Source organism: Chiloscyllium plagiosum, unplaced genomic scaffold (genome assembly GCF_037043375.1).
Source record: "Chiloscyllium plagiosum isolate Xiang-an unplaced genomic scaffold, Cpla_swu_hap1 HiC_scaffold_17, whole genome shotgun sequence".
In the NCBI taxonomy this organism is placed as follows: Eukaryota; Metazoa; Chordata; class Chondrichthyes; order Orectolobiformes; family Hemiscylliidae; genus Chiloscyllium; species Chiloscyllium plagiosum.
The window spans coordinates 31,744,659-31,764,022 of NW_028270155.1; the positions used below are offsets into that span (position 1 = coordinate 31,744,659).

General features: G+C 44.1%; 3 protein-coding genes across 3 annotated transcripts in view; 1 reads left to right on the forward strand and 2 right to left on the reverse strand.

Moving 5' to 3' along the window:
• The window catches only part of rnf166 (ring finger protein 166), a 68,129-nt gene that overhangs the window by 21,149 nt on the left and 27,616 nt on the right, over nucleotides 1–19,364 (forward strand). The gene's annotated exons all lie outside the window — the stretch shown is intronic.
• Nucleotides 8,874–12,115, reverse strand: LOC148147308 (uncharacterized). The gene is given in 1 exon segment (XM_087995786.1): nucleotides 8,874–12,115. A coding segment is annotated over 1 exon segment (2,685 nt). The 5' UTR covers nucleotides 12,072–12,115; the 3' UTR covers nucleotides 8,874–9,386.
• LOC148147309 (uncharacterized) lies at nucleotides 12,233–13,949 on the reverse strand. Its single transcript, XM_087996123.1, has 2 exons — nucleotides 12,369–13,949; nucleotides 12,233–12,253 (listed from the first exon to the last, which is right to left on the reverse strand). Exons 1-2 carry the CDS (start codon nucleotides 13,947–13,949, stop codon nucleotides 12,233–12,235), a joined length of 1,602 nt encoding a protein of 533 aa, XP_087852249.1.

Below are 19,364 nucleotides of genomic sequence, written 5' to 3' on the forward strand. Positions count from 1 at the left end.
GAGGACACCTGATCGAGGTGTACAAAATAATGAGAGGAATAGATAGAGTCAATAGCCAGAGACTTTTCCCCAGGGCAGGATTGACTGGTACGAGAAGTCATAGTTTGAAGATATTAGGAGGAAGGTATAAAGGAGACATCAGAGGTAGGTTCTTTACGTAGAGAGTTGTGAATGCTTGGAATGCATTGCCAGCTGTGGTGGTGGAAGCAAAGTCATTGGGGACATTTAAGCTACTGCACATGGATAGCAGTGAGTTGAGGGGTGCATAGGTTACGTTACTATATTTTACATTAGGATTATATCTTAGCACAACATCATGGGCCAAAGGGCCTGTTCTGTGCTGTACTTTTCTATGTTCTAATTAGTCCTTGCCTTTCCAAATGCATGTAGCCCCTGTCCTTCAGAATCCCTCCAACAAATTACCCACCACTGACATCAAGCTCACTGTTCTGTAGTTCCCTGGCTTTTCCTTACTACCTTTCTAAATAATGGCACCACATTAGCCACCTTCCTGTCTTCCAGCACCTCACCTGTGGCTATCGATGATATAAATATCTCAGCAAGGGACCCAACAATCTCTTCCTTAGCTTCCCATAAAGTTCTGAGATACACCCGATCAGCTGGGGATTTATCCACCTTTGTGTTCAGCACCACCATCTTTCTAATATGGACATTTTTCAAAATATCACAATTTATTTATTCAAATTCTCTTGCTTTCATATCCTTCTTTACAGTAAATGCCAAAGCGAAATACTCATTTATGTATCACACCCATCTCCTGCAGTTCCATGTTTAGCCAACCTTGTTGATCTTTAAAGGACCCTATTCTGTCGTTAGTTACTCTTTTGCACTTGAGGTATTTGTAAAATCTCTTTGGATTCTCCTTAACCTTATTTGCCAAAGCTATCTCATGTTTCCTTTATTTGCCCTCCTGATTTCTCTCTTGAGTATACCTCTACTGCCCTTATAGTCCTTGAGGGATTCACTCAATTCTTGCTGTCTGTACTGTCATTTACCTCCTTTTTCTTGACCACAGCCTCAATTTCTCCAGTCATCCAGCATTCCCTACACCTATTATCCTTGCCCTTCATAGGAACATACTGTCTCTGGACTCTCATCTCATTTTTGAAGACCTCCCACTTGCTGACCGTCCATTTACTTGTGAATAATCTCTCCCAATCAACTTTTGAAAGTTCTTGCCTAGTATCATCAAAGTTGGCCTTACTCCAATTTAGAACTTTAACTTTTGGATCAGGTCAATCCTTTTCCACAACTATTTTAAAACTGACTTGGAGGTGCCAGTGTTGGACTGGGGTGGACAAAGTTAAAACTCATAAAACACCAGGTTATAGACCAACAGGACTATAACCTGGTGTTCTGTGAATTTCACCTTTATTTTAAAACTAATAAAATTATGATCACTGGCACTAAAGTTCTCCCCCACTGACACCTGTCTCTTGCCCTGCCTTATTTCCCAAGAGGAGGTCAAGTTTTGCTCCTTCTCTTGTAGGTACATTCACATTCTGAATTTTCTTGTACATGCTGCACAAAATTTCCAAGCCCTCAACACTATGGCAGTCCCAGTCTATGTTTGGAAAGTTAAAATCCCCTTTTATTACAATCGTATCATTCTTAAAGGTATCTGAGATCTCCTTACAAATTTGCTTCTCCATTTCCCGCAGACTACTGGGAGGAACTATAGTACAATCCCAATGTATTATTTCTCAGTTCCACCTAGATAACTTCACTAGATGTACTCGTAGGAGTATCCTCTATAAGTACAGCCATAATGTTATCCCTAACCAAAAACCCTACTCCCCCTCCTCTCTTGCCCCCCACTTTCTATCCTTCCCATAGCATCTATACCCTGGAACATTAAGCTACCAGTCCTGCCCTTCCCTCAACCACGTTTCTGTAATAGCTATGATATCCCAGTTCCATATTCCCTGTTATGTTATCAATGCATCTGCTTTACCTGTTAAGCCTCTTGCATTGAAATAAATACGTTTGATTTATTAGTCTTACCTCGTTCTCTGCCTTGCTGTTGCTTGTTTTGACTGTTTGATTTGCTCCTCTCAGTAGCATGTGGCACTGGGAGTAATCCAGATCTGACTACCCTTGAAGACCTACTTTTTAACCTCCTTCCTAATTTCCTAAATTCACTTTTCAGAACCTCTTCCCGTTCTCTTCCTATGTTGTTGTTACTGGTGTGTACAATGACCTCCTGCTGGTCAATCACCCCTTTGAGAATACTCTGCACCTGCTCTGAGACATCCTTGACCCATGGCACCATGGAGGCCACATGCCATTCTGATGTCTTGCTGTCAGCTGCAGAAACATTTATCAATGCCCCTGACTAGACAACCTGGCATACCTGCTGTCAGGCACGCATACTCAAAACCTCTAATTAGGCTTGTTCAATTTCTCATTAATCTGAGAAAACATCACAATCCCTCACACCAATAGGATTGGTATCTGTTCAATATGTTGATAACTTAATTATTGTTTGAACCCCTATGGTTTGATAGACAAGTAAAAGTTAAAAATTAACTTCAGGTTATTGCTAACCATTGAAGATTATTCACAAATGTCTGGAAGGTAATCTTCCAGAGAAGGACCACAACAATCATTGATCCTGAAAACCAGTCATTTATCAGTTATTGCCAGTCTCTTAGTAAATAATATACAGGCCTTGTCAAGGGAATCATTGTTAATTTTGAACTTTTAAGTGTTTCCTTTTTGATTTCTTTGCGGGGTGAATAAGTCATCAAACATCAGCTTGAGTTCATTCAGAACAGAGCTTTAAAGGAAGTGGAAGAAAAAAGACTGGGGCACAGTTGAAAAATTATTATACTTTTTCCAACATACCATCAAAATAAATATTCCAGAGCTTGTCTCATCATGTGACCCCTACTGAACATTGAACAAAACTAAACTGTAGAACTTAGAATATTGGATGGCTAGCTGTAAAATAACAAGACCTATTGGAAATAGAACCAGATGAACCATTCAGTCTATTATGCTAGCTCCATCAATCAAACAAATCATAGCTGAACATCTACCTCCATGTTGTTTTCCTCTCATCCCCATATCCCTTGACATCCTTAGCATCCAGTAATCTACTGATTTTGTCTTAATTGGCCTCAATAGGTTTTTACAACCCTTTGGAATAGAGAATTCCAAAGATTTACCACACTGCGGATGAAGAAATTCTTCATCTCCTAAAATGGCTGGCCCCTTGTTTTGAGACTATTCCCTGGTTCTAGACTCCACCATTCCATCCACATTTACATGGTCAAAGCTTGTAAGAATTCTGAGAGTTTCAATCAGATCATCTCTCATTCTTTGAAACTCTAGAAAATGCAGGCCCAATTTTTTCAATCTATCCTAATAAGACAATTCCACTCCTTCAATGATTAGTCTGATGAACCCCTCCTATTATTCCTCAGATTAGGGGGCTGAAATTATACACCATTCTCCAAGTAGAGTTGCAGCAAGGCACTGTATAATTGCAACAATATATCTTTCTCCTGTATTCAAATCACCTTATTGATGAAGGCTAACATATCATTTGAGGGCCAACATCATCCCTGTGCCTAAGAAGGCTCGTGCAGCATGTCTCAATGACTACCGCCCAGTGGCCCTAACTTCGGTGGTCATGAAGTGCTTTGAAAGGCAGGTCATGGCATTAATCAACTCCAGCCTCCCCATTACTCTTGACCCACTCCAATTTGCCTATCGGACCAACAGATCCACGTCAGATGCCATTTCATTTGCCCTTCACTCCTCCCAAAAACATCTTGACACTAAGAACAGCTACATAAGAATCCTACTCACTGACTTCAGTTCAGCCTTCAACACTATTATCCCTTCGAGACTGATTACTAAATTTAGTGATCTCAAACTAAGCCCCACTCTCTGCAACTGGATCCTCAGTTTCCTGACACACAGGTCACAATCAGTGAAGATTGGGGACAATATTTTCATCGTCACTAACACTCAACACTGGAGCCCCCCCAGGGTAGCGTACTCAGCCCCCTACTGTACTCACTGTATACCTATGACTGCAATGCCAAATACCAGACTAACGCCATTTACAAGTTCGCTGATGACACCACCATAGTTGGTCGAATCTCAGATGGCGACGAAACAGACGACAGACGGGAGGTGGAAGACCTGGAAACATGCTGCACTGAGAACAACCTAGCTCTCAATGCCAGCAAAACCAAGGAACTCATTATTGACTTTCGGCAGGATGTTACTCATGCCCCCAACACATTACCAGCACACAGGTGGAACGAGTGGAGAATGTCAAGCTCCTGGGAGTGGTCATCCACAACAAGCTTGCTTGGACTGTTCATGTGGGCGCACTGGTTACAAAGGCCCAACAACGTCTCTTCTTCCTCAGACACCAGAGGGATGATGGTGAATACTCTTGCCAACTTTTATAGGTGCGCCATCGAGAGCATTCTGTCTGAATGTTTCACTACCTGGTATGGCAACTGTGCCATTCAAGATTGGAGACAGTTACAGAGAGTAGTGAATTCGGCCCGGACGTCACAAAGGCCAACCTCCCATCTATAGAATCCAGGCCCGCTGTCAAGGAAAGGCTGCCAGCATTCTCAAAGATCCATCAGTGTTTCTCTACAACCTCTACCATCGGGGAGAAGGTACATAAACCTGAACACATGCACCAGCAGGTTTCAAAACAGTATCCAACCTACTAAGTGGACTCTCAAACTCTTAACACTCGCCTGTACCTGTGTTTTTGTTTTAGCCGCTGATTACCTATTATTTACTTATCTATCCTACTTAACGCTGTGATCTGCCTGTATTGATCGCAAGACAAAGCTTTTCACTGTGCCTTGGTTCACGTGACAATAAATTCAATTCAATTCACTTTGCCACCCTAATAGCTTGATGCACCTGCATGAAGGCTCTTACTAACTCATGAACAAGATTGCCAAGCTGCTGAGCCTTGAATCATTTAATAAATATATTGCATTTGTTCCAATGAAGTTAGTAACCTCTCACTTATTCACATTATATTTCATCTGCCATGTTCTTGCTTGTTCACTTAGCCTGTCCAAATCCCCTCAGCCTCCTTGCATCCTCCTCATAACTCTCATTACCACCTAGTTTTTGTGTTATAAGCAATTTTAAATATTTTACTTAACCTGTAAAGATCTGAATTGCAATACCTCTGAAATAGGGGACTTTTGGTTCAGAGATCAGGACATTACCACCACAGAACAAGGGCCTTCAGTGATCAGCAAATTCACAAATATGAATCAGATTGTGAGCAGCTGTGGTCCAATTGCTGATTAATCTGCCTTCCTGAAAATGACTCAGTTTTTCTTGCTGTCAATTTTCTGTCTCTTACCAGTGCATTACAGTATATTGCCACCAAATTCATATTCTGTGACTTTGTTCACCAACCTCCTGTCTGGGACTTTCTTAAAAGCCTTTTGAAAATTAAAATGCACCATAAAGCTGTACAGGACTTTGGTTAGGCCACAGTTGGAGTACTGTGTGCAGTTCTGGTCGCCTCACTTTAGGAAAGATGTGGAAGCTTTGGAGAGGGTGCAGAGAAGATTTACCAGGATGTTGCCTGGAATGGAGAGGAAGTCGTACGAGGATAGGTTGAGAGTTCTCGGCCTTTTCTCGTTGGAACGGCGAAGGATGAGGGGTGACTTGATAGAGGTTTATAAGATGATCAGAGGAATAGATAGAGTAGACAGTCAGAAACTTTTTCCCCGGGTACAACAGAGTGTTACAAGAGGACATAAATTTAAGGTGAAGGGTGGAAGGTATAGGGGAGATGTCAGGGGTGGGTTCTTTACCCAGAGAGTGGTGGGGGCATGGAATGCGCTGCCCGTGGGAGTGGTAGAGTCGGAATCATTGGCGACCTTTAAGCGGCATTTGGATAGGTACATGGATGTGTACTTAATCTAGGTTAGAAGTTCGGCACAACATCGTGGGCCGAAGGGCCTGTTCTGTGCTGTATTGTTCTATGTTCTATGTTCTAAAGGATGGGATTCTGAAGGGAGAATACAGACAGTTAGGCAGGAACTTAAAAAGGAGGTCCTCTAGGGTCGTAATTACCCTTTTGTCCTTAATATATTTGTAAAAACCCTTTGGATTCTCCTTAATTCTATTTGCCAAAGCTATCTCATGTCCCCTTTTTGCCCTCCTGATTTCCCTCTTAAGTATACTCCTACTTCCTTTATACTCTTCTAAGGATTCACTCGATCTATCCTGTCTATACCTGACATATGCTTCCTTCCTTTTCTTAACCAAACCCTCAATTTCTTTAGTCATCCAGCATTCTGTCTACCTACCAGCCTTCCCTTTCACCCTGACAGGAATATGCTTTCTCTGGATTCTTGTTATCTCATTGCTGAAGGCTTCTCATTTTCCAGCTGTCCCTTTACCTGCGAACATCTGCCTCCAATCAGGTTTTGAAAGTTCTTGCCTAATCCCGTCAAAATTGGCCTTTTTCCAATTTAGAACTTGAACTTTTAGATCTGGTCTATCCTTTTCCATTACGATTTTAAATCAAATAGAATTATGATCACTGGCCCCAAAGTGCTCCCCCATAACACCGCAAGTCACCTGCCCTGCCTTATTTCCCAAGAGTAGATCAAGTTTTGTACCTTGTCTAGTAGGTAAATCCACATACTGAATCAGAAAATTGTCTTGTACGCACTTAATAAATTCCTCACCATCTAAACCTTTAACGCTATGGCAGTCCCAGTCGATGTTTGGAAGTTAAAATTCCCTACCATAACTACCCATACAGATAGCTGAGATCTCCTTACAAGTTTGTTTCTCAATTTTCCTCTGACTATTGGGGGGTCTATAATACAATCCCAATAAGGTGATCATCCCTTTCTTATTTCTCAGTTCCACCCAAATAACTTTCCTGGATGTATTTCTGTGAATATCCTCCCTCAGCACAGCTGTAATGCTATCCCTTATCAAAAACGCCACTCCCCCTCCTCTCTTGCCTCCCTTTCTATCCTTCCTGTAGCATTTGTATCCTGGAACATTAAGCTGCCAGTCCTGCCCATCCCTGAGACATGGGTGGCACGGTGGCACAGTGGTTAGCACTGCTGCCTCACAGCGCCAGAGACCCGGGTTCAATTCCCGCCTCAGGCGACTGACTGTGTGGAGTTTGCACGTTCTCCCCGTGTCTGCGTGGGTTTCCTCCGGGTGCTCCGGTTTCCTCCCACAGTCCAAAGATGTGCAGGGTCAGGTGAATTGGCCATACTAAATTGCCCGTAGTGTTAGGTAAGGGGTAAATGTAGGGATATGGGTGGGTTTCGCTTCGGCGGGTCGGTGTGGACTTGTTGGGCCGAAGGGCCTGTTTTCACACTGTAATCTAATCTAAATCTAATCTAATCTAATCTATGTTTCTGTAATATCCCAGTCCCATGTTCCTAACCATGCCCTGAGTTCATCTGCCTTCCCTGTTCAGCCGCTTCCATTAAAATTAATGCAGTTTAATTTATTAGTCCTACCTTGTCCCTGCCTGCCCTGACTATTTGACTCACTTCTGTTCTCAGCTATTCCTGTCTCAGATCTATCTCTTTCCTCACTATCTCCCTGGGTTCCAACCCCCCCCACCTTACTAGTTTACATCCTCCCACCCAGTTCTAGCAAATTTCCCTGCCAGTATATTAGTCCCTTTCCAATTTTGGTGCAATCCGTCCTTCTTGTATAGGTCACTTCTACCCCAAAAGAGATTCCAATGATCCAAAAATGTGAATCCTTCTCCCATACACCAGCTCCTCAGCCATGCATGCATCTGCTCTATCCTCCTATTCCTGCCCTCATTAGCTCGTAGCATTAGGAGTAATCCAGATATCACTACCCTTGAGGATCTCCTTTTTAAATTTCTGTCTAACTCTCTGTAATCTCCCTGGGAAGGCAGAGGTTTTGGGTGAGAGGGGAAAGATATAAAAGGGACATTAGGTACTACTTTTTTTATGCAGATTAGATTTTTTTAGATTTTTAGATTAGATTACATTACAGTGTGGAAACAGGCCCTTCGGCCCAACAAGTCCACACCGCCCCGCCGAAGCACAACCCACCCATACCCTACATTTACCCCTTACCTAACACTACGGGCAATTTAGCACGGCCAATGCGCCTGACCTGCACATCTTTGGATTGTGGGAGGAAACAGGAGCACCCGGAGGAAACCCACGCAGACACGGGGAGAATGTGCAAACTCCACACAGTCAGTCGCCTGAGGCGGGAATTGAACTGTGGCGCTGTGTCTCTGGCGCTGTGAGACAGCAGTGCTAACCTCTGTGCCACCGTGCCGCCCACATGAGCTGCCAGAGGAAGTGTTGGGCTGGTACAATTACAACATTTAAAAGGCATCTGAATGGGTATATGAATAGGAAGGGTTTAGAGGGATATGAGCCAAGTGCTGGCAAATGGGACTAGATTAGGTTAGGATATCTGGTCGGCATGGACGAGTTGGATTGAAGGGTCTGTTTCCACGCTGTACATCTCTATGACTCCATATCAACTGGCTCACGTTTATCTGTGCTACAAGCAACATTCTCAACAAAACTTCAACACATTTGTCAAACTCAATTTCCCTTTTAAAAACCCATGTTGACTCCACCCAGTCATATTATTATTTATTTTGTGTCCAGTTATCGCATCCTTTAAAATCAATTCAAACATTTTCTCTACTACAGACACCAAACTGGCAAGTCTTTAGTTCTCTGGTTTCTCTCTCCTTCCCAATACAGTGCAGTGACATTTGCTATTTATCAGTCTGCAGGAATGTTTTATAAATTCTCAAGGATCGGGTTCGCAGGGGAGTAGTCTGACACAGACCAGGAGAAAAGAACTGAGAGACGAGTTTGCTAGAATATAAGTATTTTATTCCCCGCAGTGTCGCCTCAACCAGGTCTCGTACTTACAACGGGTCTGGTTTATACTCACTCTACATGTTACCGGAACTGGGAGCCGTCAGTTCTCGTAGAGCGGTTGCCAACAACCCACGCTCGGCGGTTAAACGTAACCTGGAGCAGACTCTACCGAACTGGGGACTTTCCCAGCTTATATACTCTTTCGAGATCTAAACATTCATGCGAACAACAGGGCAAGACTCTTTACGAGTTTCAGCTGGAACCAATTAAGCTTGCAACATCCTGTTTGACAGTGTCTGTTCCTTATCAAGGCTGGTAGCATAAACACCATAAGCAACACATTCCATTCCGGCAACATATTCATGCGAACAACAGGGCAAGACTAAGCAACACCTTCCATTCCGGTAACATATTCATGATAAGATTCACACATGTATTGGGACATAATTTTAACCCTTTCACCACATTCCACTGATTGGCCCAATACATGTGTTACATCATGCCCATATATATTTTTTCCAACAAGCGTCTACGTACACGCCAAATATACAAGCAAGTCAGGATATTACAGCATGTTAAGATCACCAGCACTCCTACCAGGATCGATAAGGGTGGGAATAGGAACTTCCCCGCAGTGGAGGACATACCACTCAACATATCCCACCAATGATGAGCTGACTCTACTTCCATTACATGGGCAGCGTGTACTACCTCCTGTCCATGTATAAAGGTAGACACTGTAACCTTGGTGACATTGGTTTGATGCTTTCATAATATCTGCTTAAGCTCCTCGGATCGGTCCAATGCTTGCTTAAACCGATCCAGGGAAATGTTCCAAGGATTCATCAGCACTTTCCACTGCACCTTGGTAAAGTGGTGAGCACTGCTATAATTGGTTAACAGATAGGTCTGATTCTGCCATTGCCACTGATAGACATTTGAGAGGCATCCCGAGAACGGTACTGTGGGAAGCGTAGGATGTGGGTTATTGGTAGCCACACAGAGCGTGTGTGGCCCAATCTGCCACATCATGTCCCTTGGAGTTTCAACAGTCCATTCGCACAGGGCCGTTCCCTTAGTCAAGCAAGGGTCCCGATATCTGTTCATCAGTAGGCAAGTTTTTCCCTGATCAGTCTGTTCACAAGCGGACAGATCATAGGTAATATTGGTATCTGGGCTAAACCACTGCCCCCTTGTCTTCAGAAAATAATATCCAGAAGATGTAATCACTGGTAATACATAATATCGACAGACCGTAACAGTGTGGGTTACATTCATGGTAACAAAGTATCCTCTACACATAGTTGCGTTACACCATGTTCTTTCTGGATGGGTTATCATCCACAATTTCTCAGATACATTCCATATTCCCCTCCACGCTTGTACATTGGGGGATGTTACCACACGCAAAAATCGTTCTTTCTGTATTTGTGCGTGCAACATTTGAATATGACAGGCAGTCCAATTTAACTGAGCTGTAATGTTCTCAAACAGTTCCTGGGTGGCACCCCAGACATCTAGTTCCCATTGCAGGGATTGTATCAATATTTTAGCTGTTTCTCCTTGAGTCATCATTACGGATGGCATCCATCTTCCAATAGTGTGTAGTCCTTGTGAGGTGGCTTGTCCCGTGTTAGATAATTTAGTACGGGTTACCTCAGAGTCAATAGCGTTTGAGATACCCATAACAGTTCCTGCACCTCCCAGTAGAGTGTCATACCATGCACGCCGCCTCCTCTTATGTTGGCATTCTGGGATAGCCGGCAGCCGCACCTGCCAGTGAACATCAGTGTGCAGTACTGCCTGGGCCATCTGCTGACAAGTTGACATAATGGGAGCCAACTGTGTGCGGTGCGCGTCAGAGACGTTAGGGCGCACCAAGATCAGCCATAACATTCGAGTCCGGTTTTGAATAACTGTTCCATTGCTGATCCAGATGTCCTCATCTCCAGTCGTGATGTTCCATCGTGTCCCGTTTGAGCTTTCACATTCACGAGCGGTTATATTCCAATGACACATATTCACCGTTGCATTCAACATCAATGTACAGTTAGGGGTTATCAAAGTTACATTTCTCCCCTTATAACATCGTACACAAGTATACATTTGACAATCACTCGTGAGATCTAAAATTGTACACCATTGATTTGCCGCGCACTTAAAATCATCTTGCTGTCGTTCCTCACTACTAATTTTCCAACCTACATTTTGTTTCGATAAGGGTACCAACGACTGAGCTGGCACACTCCTCCAGACTGATTCCCCAGGATACATAATGGTGACCAGACTGTCTTTTCCTTGGGCTATGATCTCTGCCGGTTTGGGGGGACCAGTTGTCTGGCGTACCCATACCTTGGCACCCTTAGTGTCAGTAGACCCAAATCCCCCCGTCCCACGCTCAGTAACCTTAACGGGAGCTCCCGTCTCTTCCACCGTTGTAAGGTTACATGGTTTAATAACTAATTGTGCTATTCTGTCTCCCTTCTGTATCACATAAGGTTCAGATGTGATGTTGACCAGGACTACTCCCAATTCTCCTTGGTAGTCCGCGTCAATTACTCCTGCCATTACATCAATCCCCTTTAGTGACAATCCCGATCGCGGGAGGATATGCCCATAGGTTCCAGGGGGACAAATCAATCCTAATCCGGTCTTAATCACCGTAGGTTTTTGTTGGACCAAAGTCTGTGTAGTTAACGCTCGTAAGTCCAGTCCAGCCGAAGCCGGTGTGGCCCTTACGGGAATATTAGTTTCCTTAGCAAATTTCCACATTTTAATAGGCTGTGCCTTTGGGGTATCACACACCCGTATCATCCGATTCAAGGGCGTCACCCCGTTTCCCAATGGGCGGTTATTAATTTGCTTTACTACCCGAATCAATTGTTTCTTCCAACCTGTTAAATTATTACATCCTCCTGCCTTTCGCAGGGAGGATTTTAGAAGCCCGTTCATTCGTTCAATAAGTCCCGCAGCTTGCGGATGGTAGGGCACGTGATAAATCCACTCCACATGGTTATCATGACACCACTGCTTCACCATCCCTCCTGTGAAATGGGAGCCATTGTCACTCTGGACCTGTATGGGCAATCCATAAAATTGTTCGATCAAATCTAAACACCGTAAGGTAGCCTGTTGGTTGTTATGTCGACAGGGATGGGCTACCAAAACCCCAGACATAGTGTCCACAGCTGTACATATATGGTTACATCCTTGTGAGGAAGGTAATGGGCCCACAAAGTCCATTTGCCAGCTCTGTCCCGGTCCCTCTCCTCGGTGTATATGTCCCATCATATGTTGGGGCACTCCCTGCCGTTGATGCTGACACTGCTCGCATTGATTTACTGCAGTCTTGACATCATCTACCATAAGATCTATTCCCCGATCTCGAGCCCACTGCAAGGTTCCTTGCACTCCCCAGTGTCCGGCCTTAAGGTGTGCCCATCTAGCCAAGTCCACTGAGGTGCCCCTTTGTACACTCATGGCTCGGACAATGCCGTCTACATATCGGTTATGTAAAGCTTCCGCATCATTTCGGGATGAATGAGCGTCTACATGGGTAATATATATATCTAGATGTCGAGCCTTCTCCCATATATCTTCCCATAATTGTTTACCCCATACCTCCCTATTCTGAATCATCCACTGATTGGCCTGCCAAGTTGGCATCCATTGGGTCATGCCATTAACCACTGACCAGGAGTCAGAAAACAAATAAACTCCCATGACCCCCGCTTGCATGACCACCATATGTACTGCTTTTAATTCTGCCCACTGACTACTTTTCCCCTCGCCTAGTTCTTCTAGGGTTATACCTTGTTTCGGATTAAAAGCGGCAGCTTTCCATCTACGTTGTCCTGCCTTCCATTGGGCTGACCCATCTACAAACCAAGCCGTGGTTTGTTCATCCAGGGTCAGTTCATCATACCGTTTGCCCATCTTGACGGGTGATTCTTTATACTCAATCACCTCAAACCGCTTTTCCCCTTCCTCAGGGGCCTCCGCCACTTGCTCATGCAGGACTGACACTCCCTTTTGTCCAGTCCGCACTCTTTCTGACACGTACCATTTCCATTTGATAATGCTGCTCTCTTGGGCGGTTCCTATCCTGTGGGTAGTGGGGTCACTGAGTACCCACGGGAGGATAGGAATAGCTGTTCTCATGATCACTTCATGTCCAATAGTTAGAGCTTCAGTTTCCACCAAGCTCCAGTAACATGATAACAATTGTTTCTCAAAGGGGGTGTATCGTTCCCCTGCCGGGGGCAATTTCCGGGACCAAAATCCCAATTCCGCAGGAGGCTGAGCCCGCGGTAATTCATGCATAATTGCCTCCCCCTGTTCATTCCGTATGGGATTCCCTTCCCCATCTAACATTACTTCCCGCTGCACCGGGGGGCGTCTCTGGACTTGTTTTCTCCTAACTACTGGTTTAGCCTGGAGTACGGGTGGGTCATCTTCATACTGATCATCTGAATCTCCCCAAATGTTTCCATCCCAATGATCGATATCCCACCGATCCCCGTTATTTAACTGGGCTACAAACGCCCGTACTTGTACTGGGTCCGGGGTTCGAGGGACCTTCCTTTTCTCTTTCCGTTTCTTAGCAGACAGATACATAATAGTTCGTCCTGCTAGTTCAGTTAATGTTGTCAATTCAGCCTTTAACTTCATAATTTCCTGCCTCAACATAGAGGCATCTCCCGAACTGAGTCCCTGCTCATGTTTCAGGAGGGCTAATTCTGCTTCAGCTTTTTGGCGCTTGTCTGACTGTTGTCTACAAGCCGCCGCACATGCCCACATCCTCCGCTGTACCCCAGGCAAGGGGTTCTTCGGCAGGACTGAGATCTTCTCAAGGGTGGACAGCAGCGACACTGGGGTTCCTACGCCCTCGGCTTCCCAGTTTTCCGGTCGCCCCCCACCATTTGCCCACATCCTCCGCTGTACCCCAGGCAAGGGGTTCTTCGGCAGGACTGGGATCCTCTCAAGGGTGGACAGCAGCGACACTGGGGTTCCTACGCCCTCGGCTTCCCAGTTTTCCGGTCGCCCCCCCACCATTTGCCCACATCCTCTGCTGTACCCCAGGCAAGGGGTTCTTCGGCAGGACTGGGATCCTCTCAAGGGTGGACAGCAGCGACACTGGGGTTCCTACGCCCTCGGCTTCCCAGTTTTCCGGTCGCCCCCCACCATTTGCCCACATCCTCCGCTGTACCCCAGGCAAGGGGTTCTTCGGCAGGACTGGGATCCTCTCAAGGGTGGACAGCAGCGACACTGGGGTTCCTACGCCCTCGGCTTCCCAGTTTTCCGGTCGCCCCCCCACCATTTGCCCACATCCTCTGCTGTACCCCAGGCAAGGGGTTCTTCGGCAGGACTGGGATCCTCTCAAGGGTGGACAGCAGCGACACTGGGGTTCCTACGCCCTCGGCTTCCCAGTTTTCCGGTCGCCCCCCACCATTTGCCCACATCCTCCGCTGTACCCCAGGCAAGGGGTTCTTCGGCAGGACTGGGATCCTCTCAAGGGTGGACAGCAGCGACACTGGGGTTCCTACGCCCTCGGCTTCCCAGTTTTCCGGTCGCCCCCCACCATTCCTCAAACAAACTGCCACGTCATGCCACGGTCCCTGCCATCCCGGGACGGTTGGGACCTCCACAGTTTGTTCTTCTGGTTTCTTAGTCCTTTTCCCAAACATTGTTCTGTATCAAAATCTCTCCCCAATTGCGATTGATCCTGCCGACTACGCCAAAATGTTTTATAAATTCTCAAGGATCGGGTTCGCAGGAGAGTAGTCTGACACAGACCAGGAGAAAAGAACTGAGAGACGAGTTTGCTAGAATATAAGTATTTTATTCCCCGCAGTGTCGCCTCAACCAGGTCTCGTACTTACAACGGGTCTGGTTTATACTCACTCTACATGTTACCGGAACTGGGAGCCGTCAGTTCTCGTAGAGCGGTTGCCAACAACCCACGCTCGGCGGTTAAACGTAACCCGGAGCAGACTCTACCGAACTGGGGACTTTCCCAGCTTATATACTCTTTCGAGATCTAAACATTCATGCGAACAACAGGGCAAGACTCTTTACGAGTTTCAGCTGGAACCAATTAAGCTTGCAACATCCTGTTTGACAGTGTCTGTTCCTTATCAAGGCTGGTAGCATAAACACCATAAGCAACACATTCCATTCCGGCAACATATTCATGCGAACAACAGGGCAAGACTAAGCAACACCTTCCATTCCGGTAACATATTCATGATAAGATTCACACATGTATTGGGACATAATTTTACCCCTTTCACCACAAGGAAGCTTTTCAGAAAATATTTTGAAAGATAACCCCCAAAGTAGATGTTTTGAAAACCACCTGCTCAGTAACCTAGAATGTAGCTCATCAAGTCCAGGGATTCAACCCAATTAATTTTTTTAAGTATTGCCTCTTTATTAATTCCAATTTATTTTAGTTCCTCATTTCCACAAGTCCCTCAAGTTCCCTAGTATTTCTGGGAGATTTTCTGTATTTTACTCCATGAAGGCAGACCCTTAGTAATTGTTTAGTTTCTCTGCCATTTCCCAATTCTCCATTATTAATGCACCTGTCTCAGCCTGTAATAGACCTACATATGCCCTTACTAAATTTTTTTCTAGTTTTCTTGTTCCCTCACTTCTTAAATAATGAAATATGTAAAATCTTGAGGAGACTAGGTAGGGTGGATGCCAAGAAATGTTTCCTCTTATGCAGCAGACTAAAACTAAGGAGATAGTTTAAGACTGGAGAGGTCTCCCTTTTCAGATGAGATAAGATAAAACATTTTCTCTCTGAAGATTGTTAGTCTGGAATTCGCTTCCCAGAAGTTTAAAATTTATATTTTAAGTTATGCTAAATTTATTCAAAGCTGAGTCAGCTAGATATTTGATAGACAAGGTACTCATTGGATAGATAACTGGAGCTAAGACCACAACAGGTCAGCTGTGATCACATTGAATGTTGGAGAGGCTTGAAGAGTATAGAATTTCGGAGCAGAATTCAGCCATTCGAGCCTCCTCTGCCATTCAGTAAGATCATAGCTGATCTGTTGTATTTGAATGCTACACTCTGATCTATTCCAATAACCTTTGATCAATTTCTTGGTTCATGGAATATTGGCATCCTTGGCTAGACCAGTGTTTATTAGCTGTCCCTAATTGCTCTGGAGATGATGATGGTGAGTTGCCTTCTTGAATCATTGCAGTTTTTAGGGTGCAGGGACAGTCACAATACTGTTACAAAAGGATTTGCAGGATTTTGACTTGGGGACAATGAATGAATTTCGATTTAGTTCCAAGGCTAGAAGGTCCATGGCTTAGTCAGAAACTTGCAACTGGTGGGATTACTGTGCTTCATTGCCTTTTGTCCTTCTGAGTGGTGGAGCTCGAGGATTTGGAAGGCTCTTGGAAAGGAGCCCTGCTGAGTCACTGCAGTGTGTCTTGTAGATGTTATACATTGCTGTCATGATGCAATGGTATTGAAGGGAGTCAATGTTGATGGTCATGGATGAGGTGCTAATCTAACAGGCTGTTTTGTCGTGGACAGTGAAAAATCTCTTGGACATTGTTGGAGCTGAACCTATTGAGGCAGATGGAAAATATTCCATCACACTCCAGTCTTGTACCTTGTAGATGGTGGTCGGGCTTTCGGGAGACAGGAGGTGATTTACTCTCTGCAGAATGCCTAGCATCCAACCCATTGTTGTACCCACAGTATTTGTATGGCTCGACCATTCAGTTTCTGTTTAGTGGTAAGCCCCCAAAATGGTGATAATGGGAATATCATTGTCGAAGTGCCATTGAGTGTCAAGGAACTATGGTGAGATTCTCTCTTGTTGAATAAGGTCACTGCCTGACACTTGATTGGCACAATTGTTACTTACCACTTCTCAGCCAAAATGTGGTACTGTTCAGATCTTACTGCATATGGACACAGGCTGCTTTAGTATCTGAGGAGTCTAAAATGTCACTGAAAATTGTGCAATCATCAGCAAACAACTCCACTTCTGAAGTTATGATCTTTTAATGTATTTCCCAATCTCCATAGCCTATCTGTCTCTCATACCATTATAGTTTTCTTTGTTCCGATTTCAGATACTCATTTCAGAATGAACTTTATCTGAGTTTCCAACTTAAAGCTTTTATCATATTATGGTGGCTGTTTCCTAATTGTTCATTTATGGCAAGATTATTAATTAAACCTTTCTCATTCCCAAGTAGTAAATCTAAATTAACCCAATCACTGGTTGATTGTTCAACAGACTGCTCCAGAAATCCATCTCGTACATTCTTTAGGGACTCGTCCTCCACTATATTAGTGCAAATTAGGCTTATTCAGTCTATGTATAAATTGAAGCCACACATTAATACTGCATTAACCATGTTACAAGAAGCTCTAATTTCCTGATTCATACTGTACCTAACATTACTGGGACATTTTGTTTTTTGTTTCTTAGCTCTACCTAAACTGTTCTACATACCGATCCTTCAATCAAAGATTCTCTTATATCGTTCTACTGTTCTTGCCCTTTATTAACAGTATCACTATTTGTTTTCTCCCTGTGTCTAACCTTCCTAAATGGTGAATATCCCTGAATATTTAGTTTCTAATCCTGGTCATCCTATAACCACACTTCCATAATGGCATTTAAATCATACTCATTTTCCTCAATTTGTACCATCAAATCATCTACCTCGCCATCCTCTGCCAATCTAATTTGAGCCCTCCCAAACAGAAGTAGCTAATAACCATGGGGACTTGTTGGTCCCAAACCTGCAAAGATTCAACCTGTTTATTTAGTACAGTCTCACATGCCCCGGGACTGATCAGTGCCCCAGAAATCCAATGCCATCCTCCTGCATCACTTCTTCAAAGGGCTGAATGGCCTACTCCTGTACCAATTTTCTATGTTACCCACTCAAGCTTCACTGTCAAGCCACATAGTAGTGTACGAATAGTTGCATGATGTAATGAAGTTTCCTGAAGAAGGGCTTATGCCCGAAACGTCGATTCTCCTGCTCCTTGGATGCATGCCTGACCTGCTGCGCTTTTCCAGCAACACATTTTTCAGCTCTGATGTAATGAAGTTGTTGGATAACCATGGCCATCAATTAATGTACAACAGACTTGTAAGTGACTTGAGTGAAACCTAAGGGACTTGACCTCCACTACCCTACATGAAAGTCTTCTATTAATTGACTGCTCTTTCTGTGAAGAGCAATTTCCTAATACCAGTTCTGGATTTGACTTTAAACCTTCTAAAATTGATATTTGACTTCTGGGTATTGTTATTCATAACCAAGGAGAAAATGGAAAATTGAACGATCTGGGCCAAGTGTTCCTGGGATGCAGAAGAAGTGTCTTTGCGTATTGGATGTAACTAAGCCAGAGAATGAATAGCAGTTAGCCCTCTGCCTTATCTTAATATTCCTCTCCAAAGTAAGGGAATTAAAGTAAATTTTTGTTTCAAAGTCTTAAGAAATTTATCTCAGTTTGACATTGCAAGAATTGCAAACCCTTTTAGACTTACCTGTGAGTGTCTCAGGTTGAATGATCAATCTCTTAGGCACTGCTGCTGGTAACCAAGAGGAATGCACTTTTGTCTGCTCGGTTCATATTTGTGCACCTCTGTGGTCTGGATTCTCAATAACAGGTTTGTATTTATGTAGCACCTTTCACAATTTAAAACATTCCAAGGAACTTTATTACACAAATTTTTGCACTAAGCCGCATAAGGAGATATTGGGAAAGATGGACATGGTGAGTGTTTTAAAAGAGGACGTAGAGAAGTCTAAGTTGGGAATTCATGAGCATAGGCCAATTTCAGCTACAGGTATCCTCCCAAATGTGGTGTACCTTAAATTGAGAATACTGAAATTATCAAATGAGTAGTCAAATGTGGAGTTAGCAAGTAAATGTATGATGATTTCTGCAATAGGAGAGACTGAGGTTAGTGATTTTGTGGAAGTAGAAAAAAATGCTTATGATGCAGATATGCAGTCAGAAGTTCATTACAAAATCAACTATGTCACTAAAATTGCAAGCCATTTCCTTTAAATGAGGATGGTTTCCAGGTGCAGAGTTGAGCTGGTGGCTAAGGAACAGAGTTTGCAATATGAATCAAAGATAATAGCTTTGGTGGTTCTTGATGTAGGGTTTGCAAACTGACAGTTTAAAGATAATAGAGGTGTTGAGGCAGGTGGTGTACATTTGGTAACATGCTGTGATTTATGAATTGTTGGTAAGTGGCAGCATATAGACGAGCAATAAGATGGAGGAGAAAGTGAGGACTGCAGATGCTGGAGATCAGAGCTGAAAATGTGTTGCTGGAAAAGCACAGCAGGTCAGGCAGCATCCAAGGAACAGGAGAATCGACGTTTTGGGCATAAGCCCTTCTTCAGGAATCAGATGGAGCAATAAGATGGAGCCAACATACATATGAAAGTGTAACC

What these genes read in the sequence shown, in the direction of transcription:
- LOC148147309 (XM_087996123.1), bottom strand. Translation starts at nt 13,949, where the DNA reads ATGGTGGGGGGGCGACCGGAAAACTGGGAAGCCGAGGGCGTAGGAACC. An exon ending in GCATTGTCCGAGCCATGAGT is followed by an intron (nt 12,254 to 12,368) that starts GTACAAAGGGGC and finishes ATCTTATGGTAG; the next exon opens with ATGATGTCAAGACTGCAGTA.